The sequence below is a fragment of the Lasioglossum baleicum genome, chromosome 17 (assembly GCF_051020765.1).
Source record: "Lasioglossum baleicum chromosome 17, iyLasBale1, whole genome shotgun sequence".
Classification (NCBI taxonomy): Eukaryota; Metazoa; Arthropoda; class Insecta; order Hymenoptera; family Halictidae; genus Lasioglossum; species Lasioglossum baleicum.
The window spans coordinates 10,892,043-10,917,528 of record NC_134945.1 but is presented as its reverse complement, the minus strand read 5'-3'; the positions used below and the strand labels follow the sequence as shown (position 1 = coordinate 10,917,528).

Below are 25,486 nucleotides of genomic sequence, written 5' to 3'. Positions count from 1 at the left end.
AATTCTACGGCCATCTTGATGCTGACCGAATGAGTCTCTTAGGGCTTAGGGCACGTTCAGACACGGCGGAATCCGCGCGTTTTCGATCGCGCGACCCTTATTTACATTAGCGTCTATAGTCTATGTATTCGTTGACGCGTGACCGCGCGGTCAAAAACGCGCGGTTTCCGCCGTGTCTGAACTAGGGATAAATCTAGTCTACTTGACTAACTTGACTGATCGTGAGAGCATAATCAATACATATACGATACGTGTATACGTATTACACCTATTATGTATAGTGTATAGCCAAGTGCGTCTAAACTCCTGATACGGCCCTTTTCCATATTTTCGCTAAAAATTCTTCCCTGCAGTGCCATATATTTGATAAAAAAAAATCAATCAAAGATTCATCAGAGGGTAGGTTTTTGTTAAAATAATATAGGGTGCGTCAACACTTCTGATACGCACTGTACATACATACCGTTAGAAGTTTCGTTACATGACATGAAAAGATCAAAGAAATACCAAAAGCCATGCTAGCGTTCACGCCAACACCAGCCTACGTTTTTCTTGCAAACAGTAAACATTAGTAAAAAATGAAAGAGTAAAAAGTTGTATATAGTGTTTGTTTGTAAAGTCGTAATAAATTTCGAAGCTTTGCTTGCAAAAAATTATAGAATAATACGGGGAATCATTTTACGAAGCTGACCTACATGTGTGCATCTTCGGCATACGTTCGTATAGCATTTCGCAATATCTATTCGGAAATATATTTACAATGTTTACAGTTGTTTTGTGAAAACGATTTTTATACTTGGGCTTCGAAAATGTTTTGTGCGCTTGGCGCTTACCGAATGGGGATACATACTCTGTTCGATCAGAGTAAAATACATAACATTGTAGTATGCGTGTATTATTATTTAAGAAAGAAATATTGATTTTATAACAACAGTCTTTGAGCACAGCTGGATTACAGAGCGCAACTACCCAGAATGTTGACATTTACCGAAAAATAACTGCAGCACGTCCACAAGCTATTAATTTACTTCACGAGACTTTGAAATATGCAGACGTTACGCTAAACGAAGCAGCTGCTACAGCCATCGAAGTTTCCGAACCGAGAGTTTCCGCGTTCACGAGTGATCCACGTATACGCGATAATCTAGATACGATAATCGAGGAATTGAAGAGAGGAATTAAAATGTTGAGGAAGGCTCTCGACGATCCAAAGCGTTCGGAACAGTTCAAATCTATAGGCAATGCTTTGGAACATTTGAAAACAGTTTTGAACGATTTGAAACGAACACGGAAATTCCTTGTGACGACAGCTTCCTCGCAGGGCCCTCCTACCGATACTCTTATGACTACATACCTTGGCGCTATGATTGGCCCAATTTTTGGTGTAACTGGCGCAGCGTCCGGTGCTCTTGTTGGTGCTGCAGTGGGTATGGCTGCAACCCGCGCTGGGATATTAGGAAACTCCGTTGTAAAAAACCAAACGGAAACGGGATCGTCAGATTCAGATGAAAGTATTTGATGTAACTGTGCTACATATCATTATAAATCCATCATGGTATTATTTATTTTTTTTTATTTCGGTTGTATTAACTAATTTAATATAATTGTTAGATTTAAGAACGTAAAATTGCAAGAGTGGAAAATGCTCGAGAAGGCTTAAACAATATTATTATTACCACGCTTATACCTATTAATTTGCCGTGCTATTGTTGTATGCGTTAAATTTTCTAATCCAATTTTAAACCTCTTCCCATAGTCTAATCTTGATGAAATTTTCTATACACGCTACACGCGTGCTTCCGATGACAATATAAAAGTAGAAAATAAAATACGTATATAAAAAAAACTTTGTAAAAACCACGTTTATATTAAAATGCACTAAAAAGGAGAGAAAATAATTTTTTTTTCTGGTTCTCCATAAAATACCGAATCCCCCCCACCCCCCCCCCCACCCAGTTGAATGATTAATAATAATATTTTTCCCGAAAATTTTAAGCGATTAGTTGAAAATTTCTTCCGTTATAAAATTAATAGAAATTTAAATCACAAATCATGACATTAGTGACTATAAAAATAAAAGCGCGGAGAGCTAAATTATATTGACGTAATCTTCGTGGGCGATTGCCGAAATTCAACATTCTACACGATAAAAAAGAAAAACTGTTGGTATTGCACCACCAGTTGTTGGCTCACCGATGTAACTCGTATCATGTTACATTTCTCGACTGAATTTACCACTGAAAATAGTATACTCTGAAAGCTTGAATATGTATTCCTCTGAATTTCCTTTCTGAAGCAGGAAAAAAACCGCTTGAACGCTTTCGATGCGAGCATCAATAGTATTTGTACAAATATAATATGTACGGGGCTACATTGCCCTCTTAAAACTGACGACGCTGTAAAATCTAGCTTCCTCCCCACACACACATTTTGTGTTACCACTTACTATACTGTATAATTAGTCGCTACCTGACCGCTTCAATTCGATACAGTCCGCCGCCGTCATACTAGGCTATTTTATGCAGAATCAGTAATTCCGAAGAGTAGACGGTCTTTAAGGAGCTTAAGTCTTTGGGATCGATAAGATATCGATAGTCGCACCTCTAGTACCAGCCGCGGCATTCAATGAAAACATCAACATTGTGGAATTCTGGCATATTCAACCATACATATGTATATGTATACGTTAATATATTAAAGAAAAATGTTTCAGTCATCGAAAACCGACAAACTTGCTTCTGCTGCGCTTTCTCCGACGCGACTGCCTATCATCGCAGAGCCAATTCCAAATCCAAGTGCACCTACAACGGCACCGATAGGTGCACCCACTGCTGTACCAACCGGACCAAACCAAGAGCCAATTGCAGCGCCTGTGTATACGCCAGCCCACGCTCCACCAGCACCTCCTACCACACCAGCACTCCATGCACCAGCTACCGATGAAACTGCTTTAATAGTTTTCACTGGGACTTTCCTTGATCTTTTCACATCTCTCAAAATTCCCTCCAAACGTTCTATACCATCTCTTATATTTTCTTTCTTTTCTAAACTCGTTTCGTTATCAAGAGCTTTCTTCAATCTTTCGATAGCGTCCTCCAGTTCTGTAATTATCTCATTTCGGTGATCGCGTACGTAAAGATCATTTTTTATAGAAGCACCAATTCGCCAAGCGTCGATAGCTACAGCAGCTACAGTTAGCCCGACACCTACATATTTTAAAGTATGGTGCAGTACTTTAGCACTTTCGACGAGTCCTTCGGAGACATCGTTCGGAGGCTGGTCACATCGATCGATGATAACACGAGGGCTAGTATTTGTATTTGAGTCAGCGTCGACACGTATTACCGGTCTGCCTGTGTTCAAAAAGTATTTCTATCAAATTAGTAATTAGTACACAACGGTATATCCTCATTCGGTAAGTGCACAAAACATTTACCTTATTGCATATTTCAATAATATTACAAACACACACATGTTTCGAAATAGATATTTTTTTCCAAATCTACACACACATGTTGAAAATATAATTAATTTTCCTGAATTAAATTTTTACAAGCAAAGATTCAAAGGTGATGATAAGCGACAGTCTTGAAACAAGATGTTGTTTATATAAATATTGTTGTTTATGATGTTGTTTATTTATATTAGAGAGCTATCCAAGATTTTCGTAGAATATTCTTTTGTTGTAAATGTAATCACATTTTTCTGGCGATTAAATGATTACTTTGTGTGTGTGTGTGTGTGTGTGTGTGTGCAACTCTATTATACCATAAAATTCTCTTCCAAGTTCGCACTTGTATTCGAGAAACTTTTGTTAACTATGTGTAACAAGTAATAACAAAAAGTGTGTCCAATAAATATCATTTAGTTTCATAAGAGCTGTTCATTTAAAAAATAGAATCTCAGGCTTGCTCTGCATAACTAACTGTTATTTGAAAAATATCTCACTGTTATAATATGTATACCGATGTGCGTGTTGTAGGCATGCAAGTAGTCCCTACAGTGTTTGACCGAGTGCTGCCCTCGAAGGGCACATAGCCGTAATGATATCGCACGGTTCGAGCGATTCGCTCTATTGTCTCCAGGATGCTCCAGGATCTCATTGCAATCGCACACACGTCCCGCACGCGCTTCACCGTATGAAAGATACATTTGCTATTCTATTGTATTAAATACATATATATATATATATATATATATATATATATATATATATATATACACACACGTACATATAAACCTACCGATCTGCTTAATTACCGACACTTGCAAGCAAACATTAGCCTCCTTGTCCCGTTAAATTTAAAAAAAAAATTCAATCGATAATGCCACAGTTTCCGAGACACAGTTTCTGTCACACTTTCTTTAAAACATCTTGTGTAAACACACCTACGCTAAAATTATGTTTAATTTGGGTTTACATTCTTCCCAAAAAAATTTCAAAGAACATCTTTTGTTTTCTCACTTACCTGAATTCATATCCTGAATACCCGTCTCTTCCTCAGATTCTTCATGATCCCTTAGTTCTGCCTCTAATTCTTCAAGATCCCTTGCATCTGCCTTTGATTTTTCACAATCCCTTGGATCTGCCATTCCGATATCCTGCTTCTTACGCTAAAATAATATAAAACATGTAACAAATGTACATTTCAATCTAAAATAAGGAAGAGGAAATTGTGTTAGGTTAGGTTAGGTTTTAAATATAAATAGAAACATGATCAAATAAATCTGTCTTACCATTGTATCGTTTTATTATATTTCTTCTTTTTTTAACTTTTCAATCTTGTAAAATTAACATAAATACTTCGAAAACCAATGTTAATAAATATCACATTCTAAATTAAAGTAAATAAACTTTTAACTATTAGATATTGCCGCGAACTAAATACTTAGTACATAAATAAATCTGCTATTTATGTATTTATGTATGTGTATGTACATAGTACATACTGTTGCTAACACGATACAGTGTCTTCTGCACCGACGAAATGCCGTCGGTGGCCTCTGGTGGCCTCCTGTTTCTCACTCCAGTCAGAATATATCCTAGAGGGCGTAAGAGAAATATTCGAGCGACACAGATGCACAGATGTCGTCAGATGTGCTAACAGTAAAGTGGGTTCTGTTTCTTGCTAAAGATGATGTAGGTTCTGTTCCATGCTAAAGATGATGTAGGAGCTGTTCCAGGCTAAACATGATGTGGAGACAAAAGCGGCACGGCCAAAACCCGGGCGTGAGCAGAGCACTACAGAGCACTCTCATATACTCTCTGCCGCCGATATATTTGTTATTTTCCAAATTCTGTATTCCATAACTTTTTTAATATTTAGTAATAGAAATTCTATTCTATTTAATAATAGAAAATTAATGTAAATAATATTTTAATAAAATAAATTAGAGTGGGTAAGGTTTAACTTCTCGTAAATAAACACAATTTTGAATATCAGTGACACATAACCTATAAACGGTTATAACACGTGCTCGCTACTGTCAAAACAAATGAATTTGTTTGTAATAAATAGGTAAATTGTATAGTAAATTGTATATAGCGTTATAGCTAACCTTAAGCAATAAATAGTTAAAATCATTAGTATCGTTATATTTCCATTCCCGCTGGCAGATATTTTTTAATTGAAAAAATGTATCCGCCTTTCCTTCGTGTGTATAGTTTTCTAATCAACATTCATCAACAGATATGAAGGTGAAAAGGAGCAACAAGATGAAAACGAAAAGCAACATTTATCGGATTTGTTGAAACGAATAGAAGAGCGCAAGCGACAGAGGGCAACTGAGAATTCTTCAGATGTTAAGAAGTCTAAAAAGAAAAGAAACAAATTAGAAAATGACAAACTTGATACTAGTCCACAACAAAATGATTCTATTTACGAAAACTCTGTACAGAATAATATCGAACTATGCGAAGCAGAGACCACGAACCAGCAGAAGACGTCCAAGAAGAAGAAAAAGAAAAAACACAATGTTCAAGTTGGAAAGAATGAGATTGATGAAAATGAGGGTAAAGATGCAGAAAATGATGGTGTAAGTGACCAAATCAATGAATCATCTGCTATTGACTCGAATAAGGTACAAGAACAAGTATCGGTACAACAGAACGACTTTACGATTCTGGGCGCAAAGACTAAGAGAAAGAAACTTGAAGTGAAGAGGGTATTGCCAGACTGGTTGGCCAATCCAGAAGTTATTTCAATGGAATTAAATAGCGGACCGAGCTTAGAAAAATTTAGTACCGTTCTAGATTCTAAGTTAGTTGAAGTTTTGAGAAATAACGGTATCGGCAAATTATTTCCTGTTCAAGCAAGCATGCTTTCTTGGTTGCTGAAATGTAATGAAGACAGGAAGCATGGATGGTGGTTACGCGATACATGCGTGTCTGCTCCCACTGGCAGCGGTATATGATTATTTAATTTATTTGTTGCAGTATAATATCTCCTGTTACTATTATAATATTAATATTTACAGGAAAAACTTTAGCATATATTTTACCAGTTGTGCAAATATTGCAATCTCGATTGGTGCCGAAGGTGCGTTGCTTAATTGTTTTACCATCGCAGGAATTAGCAGCGCAGGTTTACAAGGTCGCAGTTATGTACACGTCCCATACGAGTCTCAAGGTTGCTCTGCTTTCTGGCGCATCATCGTTTCAGCAGGAACAGAGTAGTATTCTGAAGAAAAGTATGTATTCTAAACACAGTGAAAAGTCATTGTAAGTCACTTTATTCTACAAAAATCATTTTACTTCTGTGTTAAGCTTGTAAAGGAGAATATATGTCTGTAGTAGACATAGTTGTTGCTACAACAGGGCGTTTAACGGACCACATATTAAAAACGCCAGGATTTTCTTTCGCCGATCTCAGATTTCTTATTATTGATGAGGCAGACAGAGCTGCAGATTGGCTCGAATATCTCCCTGAACATCATCATGCTCCAAAATTAAACCTGTATAATCTACGTCATTGGTTAGTCGCTTCGCTACCACGTTTACCCATTGAAAATTCATTTCAATTTCTAAACTATTCACTTCTTGAACAGCAAAATTCCAGCACAGAAACTATTATTCAGCGCTACGCTTTCTCAAGACCCCGAAAAACTGAATCGCTTGGGTCTGTTCCAACCAATACTGTTTACATCTGTTTTGGTATCAGACAAAGATGAGGATGTAAACCTAGACAAAGAAGTAGGCGATTTCATAGGTCGGTACACAAGTCCCGAAGAGTTAACAGAGCTTGCAGTGGAGTGTTCGGCAGAACACAAGCCAGTGGCAGTGTACGAGGTGTTGCTGAGGAGTAATTCAGTCCCTAAAACACTAATTTTCACAAATTCTGGAGACACTGCACACCGGCTGACAGTTTTGCTTCAGTCGTTTCTCTCAGAAAGGAACATACAAATTGGAGAACTTTCTGCCCAGCTGATGTCAAAGCAACGAGAAACTGTGCTCAACAAATTTACTAACGGAGACATTCAAGTGTATGTGTTTAAAATTATTGTATTTATATTTCTGTGTATTTCATTTGTGGTTTTTCCAGGCTTGTGAGCTCCGATGCCCTAGCAAGAGGCGTGGACATTCCAGATGTACAACTGGTTGTGTCTTACGATCTTCCTAAGCATATTAAGGGTTATATTCATAGAGCAGGGCGAACAGGTCGTGCAGGCAAGCTTGGTACAGCGATATCAATCCTGACAGCAAAACAAGTGGGAATTTTCAAGCACGTGTTGTCAAATGCTCATAAAGTGGTGCCAAACATTGAAAAACTCGAATTAGACTCTGTTGCGAATGCAATCAATTATTCTAACCATGTAGAAAAATTAAAAGAAGAACTTGATAAGGAGAGAAACACTAATTTGCAACGCACAAAGGCTACTAAGCGTATCCATTCTAAGATTACAAAGTGAAACCAGTTGTTCCTGTTATATTAATAAATTGACGTTTGGTACAATTGAATTTATTTTTGATTTTCCTAGACACTGTTATTAGGACACAGGAATTGAGTAAAGACAGTTGATAAGGTAACATCGATAATAACATTTTATTGTCTGAAGTTAATAGCATTGTACATCATGCTCGTTCTCTACCGCAGTTTATTCTACAGATATCTTTAAACTGTATGCTAACTGTTACTCTACAGTTGTGTCGTGTCGAAGGCAAGTTATTCACAATTCGAATATACAAAAGATGAAGACAGAGACATAATTATATCACTATTATTGCTGTAGGTGGTTTCTTTTCTTGAAAATACTATTCGCTGTTCAATTTGATCAAAGTTCAACGAAATGCGAACAGAAAATAAGAAAGAATTCTGCAAGCGAGCATAGTCGTGCAAATCAAGTGATTTGTTGCTTGAAAACATGATTGTTTTCACTCACGTTTGTTGCAGCACACAACGCATGACAATAGCATAGGATTACAAATTTAAGTTTAAATAGGACATGCTTTACCAAACTATTTGTAATCTCGTTTATTCGACAATATTTTCGAAACAGTTCAGTGTATAAAAAAACGTTTCAGTTAAAAGTTGAATGGTTTCAAAAGGTGTACAAGCATGTACAAGGGTGTGGCCGGATTCGCGTGCTTTAGTATACGCAGGAAGTAAATAGAATAGAATTGGTCGGTCATGATCGGACACGTCAGATAATTCCCATCTAACAGCACGCGTGTTTGCTGCATTTTCAAAATCGGTTTTCTCAAAAACGAGGCGGTTAAAAAATCTATGTTTTTATAAAAAAATACAGTTGACTTTGAAATGTCGCCCATGGCGGCCATTTAGAAAAATGACTCGCGTAAACACCATGCAACTTTCGTCCGAAATGTTTTTCAATACAATTGACAGTTCCGGAAGTATTTGAAGTGGTTCACCCTGTACATAAAAGACCTGTTTATTAATTGTTATTGCAATAGATTTCCGATATGAGTTCAATAGACAAAAGCGACTAAAAAGCTGAAGAGAAGTTTTTCATTGCATTAATAATTGAATGAAAGCTTTATTCCCCTGCCTTAAAGTTTTTCCTTCGTTTTGTTTCCACACTTTTAATCCACTGTACATGAACGTTTCACAAAAGAATGTGGAGGTGAGTTAACAATTGAATTTATTCATCTGCATTCGTGCATAATATACAAAAGTATCAAGTAAATATGCGTATTTTATAATCAATTCAAATGAATACATAAGTTTGTTAACTTTCTTCATTATTTACAAAAGCAAAATTTTTTGATAGAAATGATATATGCAATCAATAATTCTAATCTTTGTATTAGTACGCCGAATTCGCAAGATCTGTATCATGGACATGGACTTCTTCTAAAACAGTGGTCGGCATCGGCACTATCGGCAGCAGTATTCCGATATGGTGCATCTTTTCTCGCGCATGCGTGGCCCAGTGCTTCGATTGTGCCCAACATTTTTCGTACGATGGATGGCCGCTAGAGGCGCTGCGCGGAAAAACAGTAACGTATCTACTATTGGGTAGATGAAATGGGGTTCCTTGAGCACCCCGCAGAATTTAAAAAAATTTATATGATTTGATTCTGAAAAATGAATGTATAAAAAGTGTATTTGTGTATATTTTGTAACTCGTAGGACACGTCCTGGAGTCTTTTTGTCCGGTAAGATTATTTCAATACATTCCCGCCAATATAACTGCCTCAGGGCTCTGGCCGCTCTGCTACCCAATAGTAGATACGTTACTGTTTTTCCGCGCAGCGCCTCTAGCGGGCATCCATCGTACGAAAAATGTTGGGCACAATCGAAGCACTGGCGTGGCCAAAACAGTAACGTATCTATATTAGGATAATGAGGTACCAGACACTGATGCCAAGGCTGTGGTACTGTGGTACTAAACCATACCCCCACCATAGCCTACTATTGCCCCTACGTTGTTTTCCAACGCGCCCGCGCGCTACACTCACCAGCGTACCTCTACTGTATCCATAGAGGTACGCTGGTGAGTGTAGCGCGCGGGCGTGTTGGAAAGGATACGTAGGGGCAATAGTAGGCTATGGTGGGGGTATGGTTTAGTACCACAGTACCACAGCCTTGGCATCAGTGGTACCAGAGCCCTGAGGCAGTTATATTGGCAGGAATGTACCGAAACAATTGTATTCCGGACAAAAATATACACAAATACACATGTTATACATTCATTTTTCAGAATCAAATTGTAATATCAATTTTTAAAATTCTGTGGGGTGCTCAAAGTACTCCATTTCATCGAGAATCTAACCTGAAATCGCCGCGCATGCGCGAGAAAAGATACAACATATCGGAACATTCGGAACACTGATCGACAGTATTCGACAGTGTCTTTTCAGTTCGATCCCGGCTCGCTACGCTTCCTTTCTTCTCGCTCCCCGTGACGGCCCTACTGGCCCTAGTCCTCGAGGCAGCTCAGGCGCGTACCTATCCCAGACCGTATGAACTGCGCGTAGCGCACTAGGGGGACACCAGGGGACACCCGTATCACTAGGTTCCCCGTTAGGTACGCGCCTGAGCTGCCTCGAGGACTAGGGCCGTCACGGGGAGCGAGACGAAAGGAAGCGTTAGCAAGCCGAGATCGGTCTGAAAAGGCGCTGCCGTTGCCGAACACTGTTCTACAATACATAATCAAATTGGCATTGTACAATTCAATTAACAAACAGAAAATTTTAAACACATTTATTAAATGCATTTCGAAGTATTTGTTTAAATAATTGTGTCATTGTGATTGGAAGAAGGCTCGTGGTGCAAGATCAAGAAATCTTACTATAAAAAATTAATTTACATCAACCGATACAATTTGTTAATTAAGTTGATATTAAAAATAATACAAGTTCCGTTATACAATATTAACGCATTGACTATTACGTCGGCAATAAATGAATAAAATACTTCGAGTTAAAAATATGAATTATAGAATAAATGATTTTAATTAAATATGAGTATCATCATTTTTTTATTAACCTTTTGTATGCTAAACACAAGTAAAATCTTTCATCAATTTTTTGTGTATCTTTACATTTGATATTATTGTTCAAAAACTTTTTAATTCGACTATATGGGAATTTTTCGATATCATTTGTGTGTTAATAATATTTTAAAAAGTTATCCAATTGTGTGTGATTGTCTGACTTTTCTCAAAATCTGCATAGAAAAGGGGCAAAAGAACTTGAAGAATTGATTTCTGTTTGGCCAACAAAAGATCAACAATGGTTTCTCATAAATTCCATAGGTCCCGATCACGGTGTATTATAGTGCTCGGAGCAACTACGGCCGCCAAGGGGATTTCTGCCCATGCCTGATGTAGCCCATACCACCCATACTAAGGTATGTACGCGGCATACATATTTACTTAGTATGGGCTACATCAGGGATGGGCATTTTTGCCTCAATTGAGGCAAGACTGTCCACACCAAGCTTGCCATATTCCGCGCGGTACCAGGCCCCTTACCGCTGCGCCCCTCGCCGCGGTTCTACGCTGAGCCCGCCCCACTCTTCCCACTAACACTGACGCGTACCGCTAACTTAGCTTGCTCCACGCGGTACGCGTCAGTGTAGTGGGAAGAGTGGGGCGGGCTCAGCGTAGTACCGCGGCGAGGGGCGCAGCGGTAAGGGGCCTGGTACCGCGCGGAATATGGCAAGCCTGGTCCACACCACAGCGCCCACTACCACTGCCTCCCACCAGCTCCACCGTTACCATGGAGAAAGAACGCGCTTCGCCCGTAGCGAGCAGTGCGCATGTCTCGCGAAGGCTTCGCGCATCGCGGCCTATGCGACGAAGGTGCGCGTTGCATGCAAGAGAGGTTGGTGGGAGAAGCAGGCGTTTGAGGGGTCCCACCCGTGCTCATCCCTGGGCTACATGGACACGCAAAAGCGTGATGGTGCCTAGTATTCCATCTGGCGGCGACCAGATAACTAACCTCTATCTATCACAAAACTTCAACCTTACAGAGGTGCTTAGTCGTAACACCTCTATAATACACCGTGGTCCCGATGCACCAGTCAATGCGTTCAAAGTGCAGAAACACCGGCTCCCTTCTCGAGAATAAAATCGATTTCGAAGTTCGTTGTGAGAAATCTAAAGAACGAGCAAGTTTCCACATTCACTTACAGGTAAACACGATTAAATGTTCTGTCTTTTATCAGCTTCGGTATGTTACATCCTGAGACTAGCTTACACCGCACCGTGCGTCGTATAAAACGTAGTCCCGTTCAACGTTACAATTATACAGTATATTTTATAATCATAATAATATATATCGACCTCCCTTAATAATTTGCCTTTCGTCTTAACGTTCCATCGACAACACTTACATTATTTACAATTAATGTATATGCGTGTATGCGTAGCTTTTTTTGTTGTTAAAGATATTATGTACATACATAAAACATGGTCCTATATGATTCATATGTATCGTTGCTGTGTATATGTATTTTAATCCTTAGCGCCGATAAATTCGCTATGTTGTTCTTATTATTTATTAGAGGATATCCACTTATTGTTAGTAGTTTCTTTTATTCACTGTCAAGACATCGCACAAAGCAGTCTGCTCCGGCCTTAAAAATCTACCGGGGCTTTTTCCCGTGTCCATTGAACCATTGACACTAGGGCTCTTACTATTCGAGTATTCAAATACTCGGAGTACTCACACAGAGTACACACATCGAATACGTACGAATACCATGGACTACTCAAATATTCCGACCAAAATTTTCTCTGTACAATCGAAATTCAGTGAATATTTAAGCATCCGAGTATCCGAACTTATATCTGAGTACTCGAATACACGAATTTGAAATCTAGATTCGAGTGTTTTTTCTTGAATCTTGATTAAGTGAGTACTCGGATCGAAATCCAACGGATTTGAGTACTCAAATATCCGAATCCGAGTACTCGTGTATTCGAACTTGAACCTGAGTACTTGAGCAGTCGAACTAAAATTTGTGTACTCAAACATTTGAATTCAAGTACACGGATACATTCGGATACTCGGATATTTGTTAAACGAGTATGCAAGTACTCGGATCCAACATGAGTATTTGTGTATCCCGATCCAAATTCAGTATTTCAATGCTAGAATTGAAATCGAGTGAATTATCATGTATTTACTTGAACATCTGAACTTGAATATTAGTAATTGAGTATCCGTACTGGAATTTGAGTACTTAACTGTTCGGATTCGAGTTTTTTCTCTCGCAGATAAATTGGGCGAGGACTTGAATATATTCGCATGCTCGGATTTAAAATGAGTGAATATAACTCTAACTGGAAATTGATAATTGAGTATTCGAACTGTAATTTGAGTACTCGAGTATTCGGATTCATGTAATCTTCCTGGGACTAATATGGTGTGGTATCTGAGTACTTGGATGTATTACCGGAATATTTGAGTATAAATGAGTACATAGATGTCAATTGAGTTGGTACCCGAGTACTAAACGATAGTAAGAGCTCTAACAGATACCAATCGTTGTCCTCACATCATTATATACACCAGATTCCCATAAGTTCATAAATTTTCTGCGAATTTTCCAACTATTGATCCACTTCGATGATTACACACTCTCAAAAAATATTACAGCAAACTATCATTGATATTGCCATTAGATATCGACGTATTATACAATCGACTGTATTTACAAACTGCTTTCCTAAAATTCAAATGTCACCGCGAGTAATCTCAAATGCCAATGGGCCAATATTCACGAGCCATTCAATAACTGTTTATCAAGAAATGAATACATCGTATACACATCGTTTACTTCTTCAAACAAACGACATTCTATGCAAATTTTTTGGCAATTGAAATCAAGCAGAAATATGTTTATGTATTTCAAGGCTTCTGTCTCAATCTACAAAACGTTAAAATTTTCTTGCATAATTTAATTATGTACAGAGTGACCCATTTCAATAAAATTCGATTATCTTCGAAACATTTCAAAGATATTCGAGTGGGTCGTTTTAAATTGGGTCACCCGGTACGTGAATGCTTAATCACCGTAGTGATATCTGGAAGAATACCTTGCATGCCCAGAAGGTTTTTAAGGCAACTTTCCAATCAAACAGGACTCCACTATAACGTACTTATTGTCGTGCCTTCCATTCTGCATACGGACTACCGTAGTTGCTCTACTTAACAAGCGATTCAAATCAATTTGGTCAATTCATAATTAGTATACGCACGCTTAATTATATTATAAGTCAACTTCTTTCCCATCTGCTCTTTAATATCTAACAATTGTATAGTATATGCTTGTAGGAATTCTTTGAATTTTCTTTTCCTCAAAAATGGAACAGCTTTTTAACGCAAACATTTTTTTGCGTTTTAAGGTTTAAACGATTTTCACTGGAAACATTGGTTTATATGTATTTCTATTCTCGTGACGTGTTCAAATCGAAATAGTGTTTCCCGAACGGCAGATCGTTTAAAAGCTCGATATTTATAACCATTCGATTTCATCGAAACGGTTTTATTGCTAATGATCGTTCCGATATCGTAATCGATATTTTTTAATGGATTTTCAGTGACGTGAAGTTTCGTTCTTGCAAATGGTATTTAATAAATAATATTGATATAGTAAACTAGTCACGATACCGAAGAAATCAATTGCTAGAAGTGAAAGAATATTTTACTTGAAATTATATAATTAGTGGTTTGTTCTGATTTATTTTTTTTTTTGGTTCAAATGTAAATTATTTTGGCGAAAGGTGTGTCAGTTTTTGTTTATTACGCACTATGCAACTAATATACGAAATGCAACTTCTTTGGTACCAAGCACACAATATACGAATATAAATAAATATAATTATATAATATACATAAATATAACTGTAACTTAAACAATCGATATATACAGGGTGAGTCCGAAGAAACAGAACACCTAAATATCTCCGTTACTTTTCGTTGTACAAAAAAACTTCTTAGGATAAAGTTACACTGTTTGAAAGGCCACATGTAACGGTGTAAGGGAAAAAATTTTCAAGGTCATTCTTTTTACAAGATTTCAAGGTCATTGATATTTTATTAAATGGAACGAGGTATTTTTTAATACATCAATCGATGCAGCTGGACATTCGTTATAAAAAAGTACTAACCCATGTATGTCGAAAAGTTAGTATAGTTCAGGAGATATTTCAATTTAAATCACTTTAAAACACCATTACTGGCGTAATAAGACGTTAGCGTTTACTTGCTAGTGTAAATTGAAGAGTTGAAATTAAAATTGAAAAATTGACGTTGAAAATAAAATTAAAGATTTGAAATTAACAAATTGAAATTGAAAAATTGAAGTTGAAATTGAAAAATTTACGTTGAAATTAAAATTGATGTTAGCGTTTACTTACTTGTGTAACGTCTTATTACGCCAGTAATGGTGTTTTAAAGTGATTTAAATTGAAATATCTCCTGAACTTCTAACTTTTCGACATACATGGGTTAGTACTTTTTTATAACGAATGTCCAGCTGCATCGATTGATGTATTAAAAAATACCTCGTTCCATTTTAAAATATAAATGACCTTGAAATCTTGTAAAAAGAATGACCTTGAAAATTTTTTCCCTTACACCGTTACATGTGGCCTTTCAAACAGTGTAACTTTATCCTAAGAAGTTTTTTTGTACAACGAAAAGTAACGGAGATATTTAGGTGTTCTGTTTCTTCGGACTTGTACACATATATTGTATAAACGTAAACGAATATAAATAAATCTAAACCTTAAAATGTCTCCAATTAATTGTTTAATACGCTCATGATATTGTTGACTTGATTATAATTATCTTATCGAAAAAGAGGTACGATAACTATTAAATGTATTTGTTAATTAACACGATAGTTTGATAAACTTTTTTTCTCGAAATACTAACATTAAAAAAAAAATAAAATTGTAAATAGTTGCACAGTGATAGTTTTTCAATGAATTCAGTTGTTTTTGTAATTTGCATGCGAACATAGTTGACAAACTTTTTACAGCATCGATTATTAATTCGTTCGAACGCTACTGTATGTACAAGTTTTAATAACAATGCTTTTCACAATGATTATTATATTATTATTATTATGACTAAACAGAATTGTGAAATTAATTTTCTAATTCCATTGAGGATTGAAACAAAGTTAATACATTTTATACATTTTATAATCAGTTAAAAATATGTTAATTCTCGATTTGTTTGACAAAGATGAATGTTTTTGTAATACATATTCTGTAAAACAATAAATGTTTCTCTATTCTTCTATTGTAAAACTAAAATGAATACAAGTGTGTCTAATTTATAATACATTCTTTCACTGTATAAAAAACAATGGTAAATAGAGACTGGCATCGTTAAATAAAATTTGTAAATAAGACTAGGCGTCATAAGAAGCAGCGAAATTCTAAATGAAAATTAACAGTCACTACATTTATATTTATGTCGATGAAAAAAGCTCAGGAAAAATTCCGAAGCCTTTATTATTTATTGTTTATAAACGTCCTTAATAAATAATTAATTACGTTATTTTTTTACGTTTTTCTTAGACAACGGAAGTATGCTTGGACTTTGACAATGTTCATCGAAGTCTTCATATACATGTAGCGTTAGGCATATTTAATTTTTTTTATATTTTTATTTTTAATAAATTTATTTATAGATTATTTAGCAATTAATTTATTTAATAATTATTTAAAATGACAGCTACTGAACTCGAATTAATACCATATACATCTACAACGGTAATTAAAAAATTCGTTCAATCATTCTCTTAACGAGTTCGAAATTGTCATACTGAAATTTTGAATTGCTAATTTTGCTGACAATTCTGTATTTCTTTATCTTGGTCAATTTTTTCCTGATCCAAATAACATTTAATTTTTTTTAGAAAATATTTCTAATGCCGAAGTAAATATGTTAATTGATTTTCTGTGAATGTTGTTATGTTTTACATGCAAAAATGAAATAAACAGTTGTAAATTATGCGAGTCCGACGTTGTATGAGTGCAGATAGTATTTGTAAATCTGAATTCTCGGAAGACTTTTTTCATGTTAGTTCTTAAACTATTTTGTGAAGAGCGTACACACTTATTGATAGTTGTTAATCACTTAAATAATAACAAATTATAATTAAATATATATAAATAACTTCGCAATATTTCAATTTATATCTTCACGAATTTTTTGCGCTTCAACCATAAAATTTATTCAAACCATTCTTACTGCAGGAACTCAACAAACTCTCTTGAATACAGTGATATTTCTGTCACTAAAAAATTATTTAGACACGTCTAAATGTTCATAAAGTCGTAACAAAGATATCATCGTATTCAGAAGAGTCTATAGAATTTTTCTCTGCAAGAATTACTCAAATAGCTCCTATGATTACGGCACAAAAATTTCGCAAACATGAGAGGGTTGGTTATAAGAGCGCAAAATAGGTGTTGTAATTAGGTTAATTTGTTAAGTAGTCACGATATGAAGACTTATAGATATGAAGACCTCTCGTTGGCGCATCTAGCTGCAGTCCGTGCGATCGTTCGTTGATTTCTTATCGTATCAATCATGTTATCTATTTACAAAATTCTTTTTTTGAAGAAGTCCCTTGTATTTGGTCGCACACACTGACTATAGCTCGTTCTAAATCGAATAAAAGGAAGACCTATATTTCTTCTCGGCGCGAGAGATTTCTCCTACCGTTTGCTTTTTCCCTCTCTCCTCTTCGATACGATCTCTTCTCCCTCCAATTCAATTATTCCGTTACGTAACCATTCTCATTTAAGCGAAATTATGATTATAAGGATACTTGATAATATCCTAAATATGTTTAAAATAATCATAGTAATATATTTTTCAATAATTTATGATCGAAATCATTTGTTGGCGATTCGTGATAATTGTCATATAAATGAAGTGTACATTTATATTTGATTTATTTCATAATTTTGATTTTAGGTTTTTGTTTGTAGAAAAAACAAAATTGCAAACCATCATATACCAAAAAATTCTCCGCTCATCTCTATCTCATTCCCACCCCAAATCCTGCGCTACCGTCACTTCCAGTGGCCATTTCCGGCAGTATATAGTTTTTACATAAGAAAAACCATGATTGAGAAAATAAACGAAAATATTGTGATCGACGTCGAGAGTCGCTTAGGTTTGGCAGCATTTTTGTTAACCCATGGGGGTGAAGACGACGGTAAAATTGGTGGCCGTTCCGTTCTATGTCCCTCGTGGACAGTGCTGCCCCCCATAATCTGCGTGGAACTTAAGTCGTCTTCGTTGCCGGCCGAATCGAAGTCGTCGAAACTGTTTCCTGGTGGTCGTTTGCCGCCATGGTTCTTTTTCTTCCCCTTCGATATTATGGGTTTCTTAGGGGGTTTCCGGTCCATGTTCTTTGCTATGGGGCTGGGCGTTGTTTTCACGGGAAGGAACAGTTCTACACAAACAAATATGTCTCTTCGTAACAAATTTATCTGAGTGTATACATATACTTCTAGTACGAAAAATATTGGGCAGTTCCGATTTTTTAAATAAAATGTCAACAAATTTTTATGCGGTTCTATAGGGCTCGACAAGTGAAGAAATTTTTGTCGGAAAAGTATTTCGAAATTCGGCTTCAGTTAGCGTGTATGGCGGTTTGAATGCGTTAGGATTCTGTGCGGCGACGGCCCCTGCACTCCTATGCCCAATGACACGCGTTCGGTACATGTTAAAATCGTTATAACTTTTGATAAAGACGAAATGACGAAAAACTTTTCCAACAAAAGTTGCTTAGTTTTCTTAGAACTACACTCCTCAAAAGAATTAGGGCATCACTTCTGCGAACCCGAAAAACTGCTCCCACTTTACGTGACCATAACTCCATCAAAAATTGCTGTATCGGTATTGTTAAACAATTGTTTGAAAGCCTGAAACCTCTAGTTTCGGGTGCTCTGTTTCAAATTGTTACTATGTTGGTTTTTTACAAAGTTATAGCGAGATAAAGACAACATTGACGGTTAACAAAAATTTTGTGCAACTTTGGAACATCACACGGGGAGCAACAAATTTTTTTGATGATTCGCGTTAATATCATTTGGAAGGGCTATCTTTTCTGTGTAAATTATGTGGTTGTGAAATATTGTGCGATTTTTTTTATTCGAGTTATTCAACATTGAAGTAAATATGGGATTTTTAGCTTTAACTGGCTCTAGAAAGCGAAAAAATTATCGTAGAATTTTGTGCAAAAAAGCAATAGAAAGAGCGTTTCTTTCTCTTCAAGGCACTCCTTTTGTTTTTTCAATTTCATTAACATTTCGATATACCAGGTTTTTTCTGATAATATGCTTAAAATATGCACAATTTCCATTTTTCCTTTAACTCGCTGTATCTCGGCGCGAAATGATCGTAATATCATGGTCCGAACGTCAGATTGTAGCAGAGATTCTGCCGATTCGATTGAGGACCCAATGAACTCGCTGCGACAATTTTTTACCTATGGCAGCTGTGTTTGAAGTTAGTGCTTCGCAGAAATTAGCGCGCCACGTACAGCGGCTGCCTGACATCTCCGAATACGCCACCGCGCGCCGCGCCGGCCCACAGTGGAAAATTGGACCAAACTCGATTCAAAACCAAAGAACTTTCGATAGAAATGAGGTAGAGTGATGAAATTTTTTAAATAGGAAGATTATGTACGAACGTTTTTTACCGTTGAGAAAATTCGTTGAACAGGTAGAATTTCAAGAAAATGTGGTTTCTGCAGTACCACGCGCGGAAAACATTTTTTTTAACGTGCTATATATCATTTCCCGTAGGTTTTTTCACGCTGATTTCAAATCTAGTCTGAAAATTTGTCTACGACCTCAGGATTTTGCAAGAAATCGATTTTTGTGAACAAAACTAATGTAATCATTTTTTCAATTCAAAATCAATGTTGTCTTCATCTCGCTATAACTTTGTAAAAAACCAACATAGCAACAATTTGAAACAGAGCACCCGAAACTAGAGGTTTCAAGCTTTCAAACCATTGTTTAACGATACCGATACAGCAATTTTTGATGTAGTTATGATCACGTAAAGTAGGAGCAATTTTTCGGGTTCGCAGAAGTGGTCCCTTAATTCTTTTGAGGAGTGTATATGAATACACCAAATTTTTTCCACAGTTTGCTCAACAATTTTTTAAATATCTGTTTGAAATGAGCACAATTTAATATTGTATCAACTTATTCATTTATTCAGACTGCGTGGAAATAAATAGTTGTGAAGTTACCAGGGGTGATTATGTGGTTGGTGTGTCATTGTTATTTACCTTGTAACCGGACAACGCCGTCGGCCTTGCCGAGGGCGTTCTCGGACGAGCAAACATACTCGCCGAAATCCTTTTTTTCCAGGGAATTGACAGTTAGGTTCATCTGCCGGGTGTAATCGTTCACCGCGTAGTCTGACATCACGTATTTGTCACTGGACAGCAGCTTTCCGTCTGCACCGAGAAACGAGAATATTGCGGGTTTTTAATTATTGCCGGCCCTCCAGTTCTCGTCTGTGTCGTTCGTTTGACGGAGCACCAGTGCCGCAGAAATTTACCGAAACATACCGTTCCAAAAATACAGTCGAACAGTGTAACTCGAAAAATTCTACAAGACAACCATTTTGTATATTCTGCTCCGTTGCGGGAACCTTTATGTGTATCTCGAAATAAGATTTAACTTAAACTCAAATTATTTATCGCACATCCGGATGCATTACTTTATTATTTTGCAAGACGGATTTTTTAAATACACAACGACTGGATTACGAATTATGTAAAATAAAAATTGTCGGCATCAATTGCGAGATATAGGTGCTTCGTAGACGTTTATTTCTTCTATTGACACCCAATCAGCCAAACCTGCCATGGCAGAAAATCGGCAGAGTCTGCTAGGAGACGCAGGCAGCAGATTTTCAGCAGACGGTTCGTACAGCGCCTCCTACACCATCAGAATGTAATTCCTGCGTTTTCAATTTCAACCATAGAGCGCATATACAATTATACATACATACAGGGTCTGTCCGGAAAGTAATGCAACCACATTAAAAAAAAACCTATTAACCATATCGGTACAAACCTTTAAATTTCTTCAAAGTAGGATCCTTGGGCGTCGACACATTTTTTCCAGCGCGATTTCCATGCTTCGTATCAGTCACACATAGCCTACAGGGAGTGCCAGCGGCAATCGCAGCGATACATCGGGTGATCGTTCGTCAAGTGATATACGTCAAATAAACGTTCAAATACTTCATTATGTTTAATTTTATTGTGTTTTATATATGAGAATACAATATACCTTGAAACTAGTGGGTTGTCAAATCATTTCAACGAAAAATGATTACATTAGTTCTGTTCACAAAAATCGATTTCTTGAAAAGGCCAGAGGTCGTGGACTTTTGAGACCAGATTTGAAATCAGCGTGAAAAAATCTACGGGAAATGATATATAGCAAAAATTAAAAAATTTTTTTCCGCCCGTGGTAACGGAGAAACCACATTTTCTTGAAATTGTGAAAGTTTAACGAATTTTCTCAAGGTTAAAAGCCGTTCGTACCGTATTCTCCCTATTTTTCCCATATTCTGCAAAGTTTCAGCTTTAATTTAAAAAAAATTCATCGCTCTACCTCATTTCTATCGAAAGTTATTTCTTTTTGAATCGGGTTAGGTCACTTTTCCCCACTGTGGGCCGCCGCGCATCTTCGACGCGTTCGTCGGAAATGTTGACGCGGGCAGACGCAACGACACGCGACGCGAAAGGAGAAAAATCGACGGCGACTCGGAACAAAACGTCGAATGAATAAGACAAAATAAAGCGCAATGATTGTCCGCGTAACTTAGCTAACACATTGAGACTATATTCCCAGGGGGTAACAACCCTTCGCCGGCCACTCGTGCTGCTCGCGACCCTGGCTCGTAACATATTGTACATGCGCGTCCTCTACCGTTGAAATTGAAAACGCAGAAAAGTTGCAGTCACTAAATCGTCCCTAGATGTTGTAACAGATATCTGATGGTGTAGGGGGCGATGTTCCAGCCATCTGCTGTAAATCTGCTGTAAATCTGCTGCCTGCGTCTCCTAGCAGACCCTGCTGATCTTCTGCCATGGCAGGTTTGGCAAACTGGGGTGTAATGCAGGGGTGCAATAGATTAATATGGTTTGTTACCTGGATTTCTGTACCATGTGTTCATGGCATGTGGCGAGGCTTCCACACGACACCGCAGAACAACATTGCTGCCAATCGGTGCTACCAGTAGCTCGTCCTTCACTTTTATAACTGGTCGAACTGAAAACAAACGATTGTTGATGTTTAACACGGTGACTGCCAAACCAATGTCTATATAAAGGTTCTTTTTTTTAATGACTACAATGATTAGAATTTCTCTGGTGAGAAAATAATGAAGATCCTGCTCTTAAAAATATTTTAAACTGAAATGTCCCTAGGAAGTTGAACCTATTGTACAACTTTGAGAACAAAAATTCATGCAACTGTTACGGATGACGAACAGGTGTTCAATATCATCTCTGGCAGGAACCGTCCTAGATAAACGAACAGAGATCCTACCCTAGATAAATCTACATAGCTGTTTAGTTTAGTTTAGGGCCCAAACATACGCACGACCAACTGTTCGTTGAGAAAATACGAATGTTCACTTGAAGGGCAGGGGTATATAAACCCTTACATTTCTACTCTCGGGTGCTAGTACTGTCGTAATCACGAATCGTGACGCGTCGTGCTGCATCTTGGAAGTCAACTACCAGTGAGATCGGGCTAAAGTTCCCCTTCGAATCAAAGTTTAACCGTATCGATTCCGCGAGTTCGGTGTAAAATCCATTAGGCAGTGATAAGGTTGCCCCGAGACCCCCGCATTGCCAGTGCAAGTCAACACCGTGCATCTTACTTAGTTTAGGAAATATCTTCTTTCAATTCTTTCTATTCTAAATTCAATCCATTCGTGACAATTACACAATTGCAATACGAATTCTTATAGTCAGAATATATTTGTGTTCTTTGATAATTAACGCAAATTCATCAAACCCATAATTATTGTCCAATATCCTAATCAAGTAATTGAACGTCCCCACACGATACAATCTTACCGCTCGGATTGCATCGATTAAATTATACTAGTTACGAGGCTTACTAATTATATTATCCTAGCGACTCCCTGATTTCGCATCAGGTTCGTTCGCGACATTCCAATTGCCCAAACAGAGATTTATCCAACCTAGTGGCTCCCCAATGTCGCATTGGGTTCGTCCACGAAAACTATACTATCATAGCGGCTCCCCAATTTCGCATTGGGTTTGTCCGCATCCTAACAACTCCGTGATTTCGCATCAGGTTCGTCTGTGCTCTTATCCAACCTCCCAGCGGCACCCCAATTTCGCATTGGGTTCGTCCGCGTCGTTATACAACTTCCTAGCAACTCCCCGGTTTCGCAACGGGTCCGTCCTGCGCGTCGTTCTTAGTGACTCCCCAATTTTGCATTGGGTTCGTTCACGAAGTCTCACCTTCCCAGCAGCTCCCTGATTACGCATCAGGTTTGTCTGCATTTGACTCCATTCCTAGAGACTCCCTGACTTCGCGTCAGGTTCGTCCTCGCTGTCTATATCGATGTCGTCCGCGTACCTTAACACTTTAGCTACCGGAAGCCTATTAATAGGACTTTCAATAATTGTGCTGTACCAAAAAAAGCATTTACATTGCAATCTTAAATAAAACAATTAGATCACGTTGTAACGGTTCTGCTTCCGGCGGAGATGTCGTCGCGGCGTCGTACCCTCTCGTGCTGCGATAGCTCGTCGCGCCAGGTTCGTGAATCGGCGAGAGAATCGACGGAAGCTGAAATTGGACGAAGTGCGCGGGGCGTGAAATAACGACAGCGTGTTTATGTATTTCCGGGCTCACTCTACGTACGTTCGCGGACTCATTGTACGGATGAATCGTGCTACCGAACCGTGCTTCTGGTGTGAACGTTTATCGCGGCGCGACGCGATCGCGTGGACCCGGTGATGAATATCGGCGACCGGGTTCAGAAGGAACGGTTCAGGAAAACCCGGCCACGAGTTGGGAAATTCCTCGTGGCGGTTCTACGGCAAATGTAGAGGATGCTGCCCCTACATTTAATCGTCTCCGGTAGCTGTCGGAGTTCTCGGGATGCTGCCCGAGAAGAGTGTTCGGGATGCTGCCCGAACGGCAGAGAAGGATGCTGCCCTCTCTGTTTGGCGTGTTTGCTGTCACGCCGGTAGGAAACGCCGGTGTCGAGGAGGCCGATGCTGCGGACACCTCGACGACGAGCGTGGGAAAGTAGGAAAGTACCAGTAACACTTACCAATACTTTGGGATGTGCCCAGGATGCTGCCCAGGCTGGAAAAGAGACCCGTGCCTCGTTTGCATCGCCTTTTATAGGCGAAGATTGGTGGTGGGGGAATGGTGTGAAGGAAACGGATGTGTGACGTCGAGTTTCCGCCTTCCTCAAGATGGCGGAACCTCGGCGTCCGTTTCCCGCCGAATATGGCTTGGAGCGCGGGATCGTGCATCGTAGCGCGTCGTATACGGACGGCGCGTTCGGTGATCTTCGGCGTCGCTCGGTTATGTTCGGCGCGTGTCTCATAGTGACAGGCCTGCATCGTACAGGTCTGTTACAACGTTATTGAGGGCGACTTGTTAGTTCACAATGAAAATTGCTGTTGCTATTGAAGGTTCCATTGAAAAGTGTTTAGCCATGTACCATCGATTTTTCAAAATTATGCAAGAATCACCGGTCGGTAATGTGTTAACTAACAAATTGATACCATATTCCTAGGGTAACAACCCTTCGCCGGCCACTCGTGCTGCTCGCGGCCCTTAGTCCAGTCAATGAACGCTCATAAGAACACAATTTTTAACTTTGGGACTTTGTTTGGACTAGTTAGGAGGTAAACATACTAAAAGTCCCTACTCCTAGGAGGTGAGCGGGGTGCAGTGGGGCGTGTAGAACGTCACCTTTTTCGGTTTTCCGCTTGTATCTCGGAAACTATGCGTCCTAGCGATAAGACCATTCCATACAATATTAAAGCTGACAAAATGTGCCACAAGATTGATTCGATTCAGTTTTTCGCTACCTCGCATAGTTTCCGAGATATCTGCGCTCAAAGTTCACTAATTGTGCTGAAGTAGCTAGTCAAATAAGGCAAAAATTTCTTTTTCACAATTACTGAACTTTGAACGTGGATATCTCGGAAACTATGCGAGATAGCGAAAAACTGAATCGAATCAATCTTATGGCACATTTTGTCACCTTTAATTTTGTATAGAATGGTCTTATCGCTAGGACGCATAGTTTCCGAGATATACGCGCACAAAGTTCACTAATTGTGAAAAAGAAATTTTTGCCTCACGTTTTTTGCCTTACTTGACTAGCTTCAGCACAATTAGTGATTTTTGAGCGCGGATATCTCGGAAGCTATGAGAGATAGCGAAAAACTGAATCGAATCAGTCCTGTGGCACATTTTGTGAGCTTTAATTTTGTATAGAATG

The 25,486-nt window shown here is 38.2% G+C and overlaps 3 protein-coding genes across 5 annotated transcripts in view; 1 reads left to right on the top strand and 2 right to left on the bottom strand.

Moving 5' to 3' along the window:
• Positions 1 to 1,536: 1,536 nt before the first annotated feature.
• Positions 1,537 to 5,023, bottom strand: LOC143217702 (uncharacterized). The gene is made up of 3 exons (XM_076442241.1): positions 4,738 to 5,023; positions 4,470 to 4,614; positions 1,537 to 3,353 (listed from the first exon to the last, which is right to left on the bottom strand). The coding sequence occupies exons 1-3, from the start codon at positions 4,738 to 4,740 to the stop codon at positions 2,710 to 2,712; spliced, it is 792 nt and encodes a 263-aa protein (XP_076298356.1). The 5' UTR covers positions 4,741 to 5,023; the 3' UTR covers positions 1,537 to 2,709.
• Positions 5,024 to 5,209: 186 nt separating this feature from the next.
• On the top strand, positions 5,210 to 7,952 carry Dbp73d (putative ATP-dependent RNA helicase Dbp73D). Its single transcript, XM_076442240.1, has 6 exons — positions 5,210 to 5,519; positions 5,691 to 6,406; positions 6,478 to 6,690; positions 6,767 to 6,974; positions 7,048 to 7,482; positions 7,542 to 7,952. The coding sequence occupies exons 1-6, from the start codon at positions 5,497 to 5,499 to the stop codon at positions 7,906 to 7,908; spliced, it is 1,962 nt and encodes a 653-aa protein (XP_076298355.1). The 5' UTR covers positions 5,210 to 5,496; the 3' UTR covers positions 7,909 to 7,952.
• A 6,698-nt stretch (positions 7,953 to 14,650) lies between these two features.
• Dip-lambda (Dpr-interacting protein lambda) overlaps positions 14,651 to 25,486 on the bottom strand; it is a 233,757-nt gene continuing 222,921 nt past the window's right edge. For all 3 annotated transcript variants that reach the window (XM_076442160.1, XM_076442159.1, XM_076442161.1), the window contains 3 exons: positions 22,129 to 22,248; positions 20,247 to 20,417; positions 14,651 to 18,395 (listed from right to left, as the gene is read on the bottom strand). In XM_076442160.1, the coding sequence (XP_076298275.1) occupies positions 18,046 to 18,395; positions 20,247 to 20,417; positions 22,129 to 22,248 (641 nt within the window). In that variant the 3' untranslated portion in view covers positions 14,651 to 18,045. The remainder of the gene's footprint in view (positions 18,396 to 20,246; positions 20,418 to 22,128; positions 22,249 to 25,486) is intronic.

Bases quoted from the DNA above. Each gene is read 5' to 3' on its own strand.
- LOC143217702 (XM_076442241.1), bottom strand. The intron at 3,354-4,469 runs GTAAGTGAGAAA...TTTTGAACACAG, and splicing joins TATTCAGGATATGAATTCAG to GCAGACCGGTAATACGTGTC.
- Dbp73d (XM_076442240.1), top strand. From the start codon at position 5,497: ATGAATTTGTTTGTAATAAATAG. The intron at 6,691-6,766 runs GTATGTATTCTA...TTCTGTGTTAAG, and splicing joins GAGTAGTATTCTGAAGAAAA to CTTGTAAAGGAGAATATATG. The intron at 6,975-7,047 runs GTTAGTCGCTTC...CTTCTTGAACAG, and splicing joins CTGTATAATCTACGTCATTG to CAAAATTCCAGCACAGAAAC.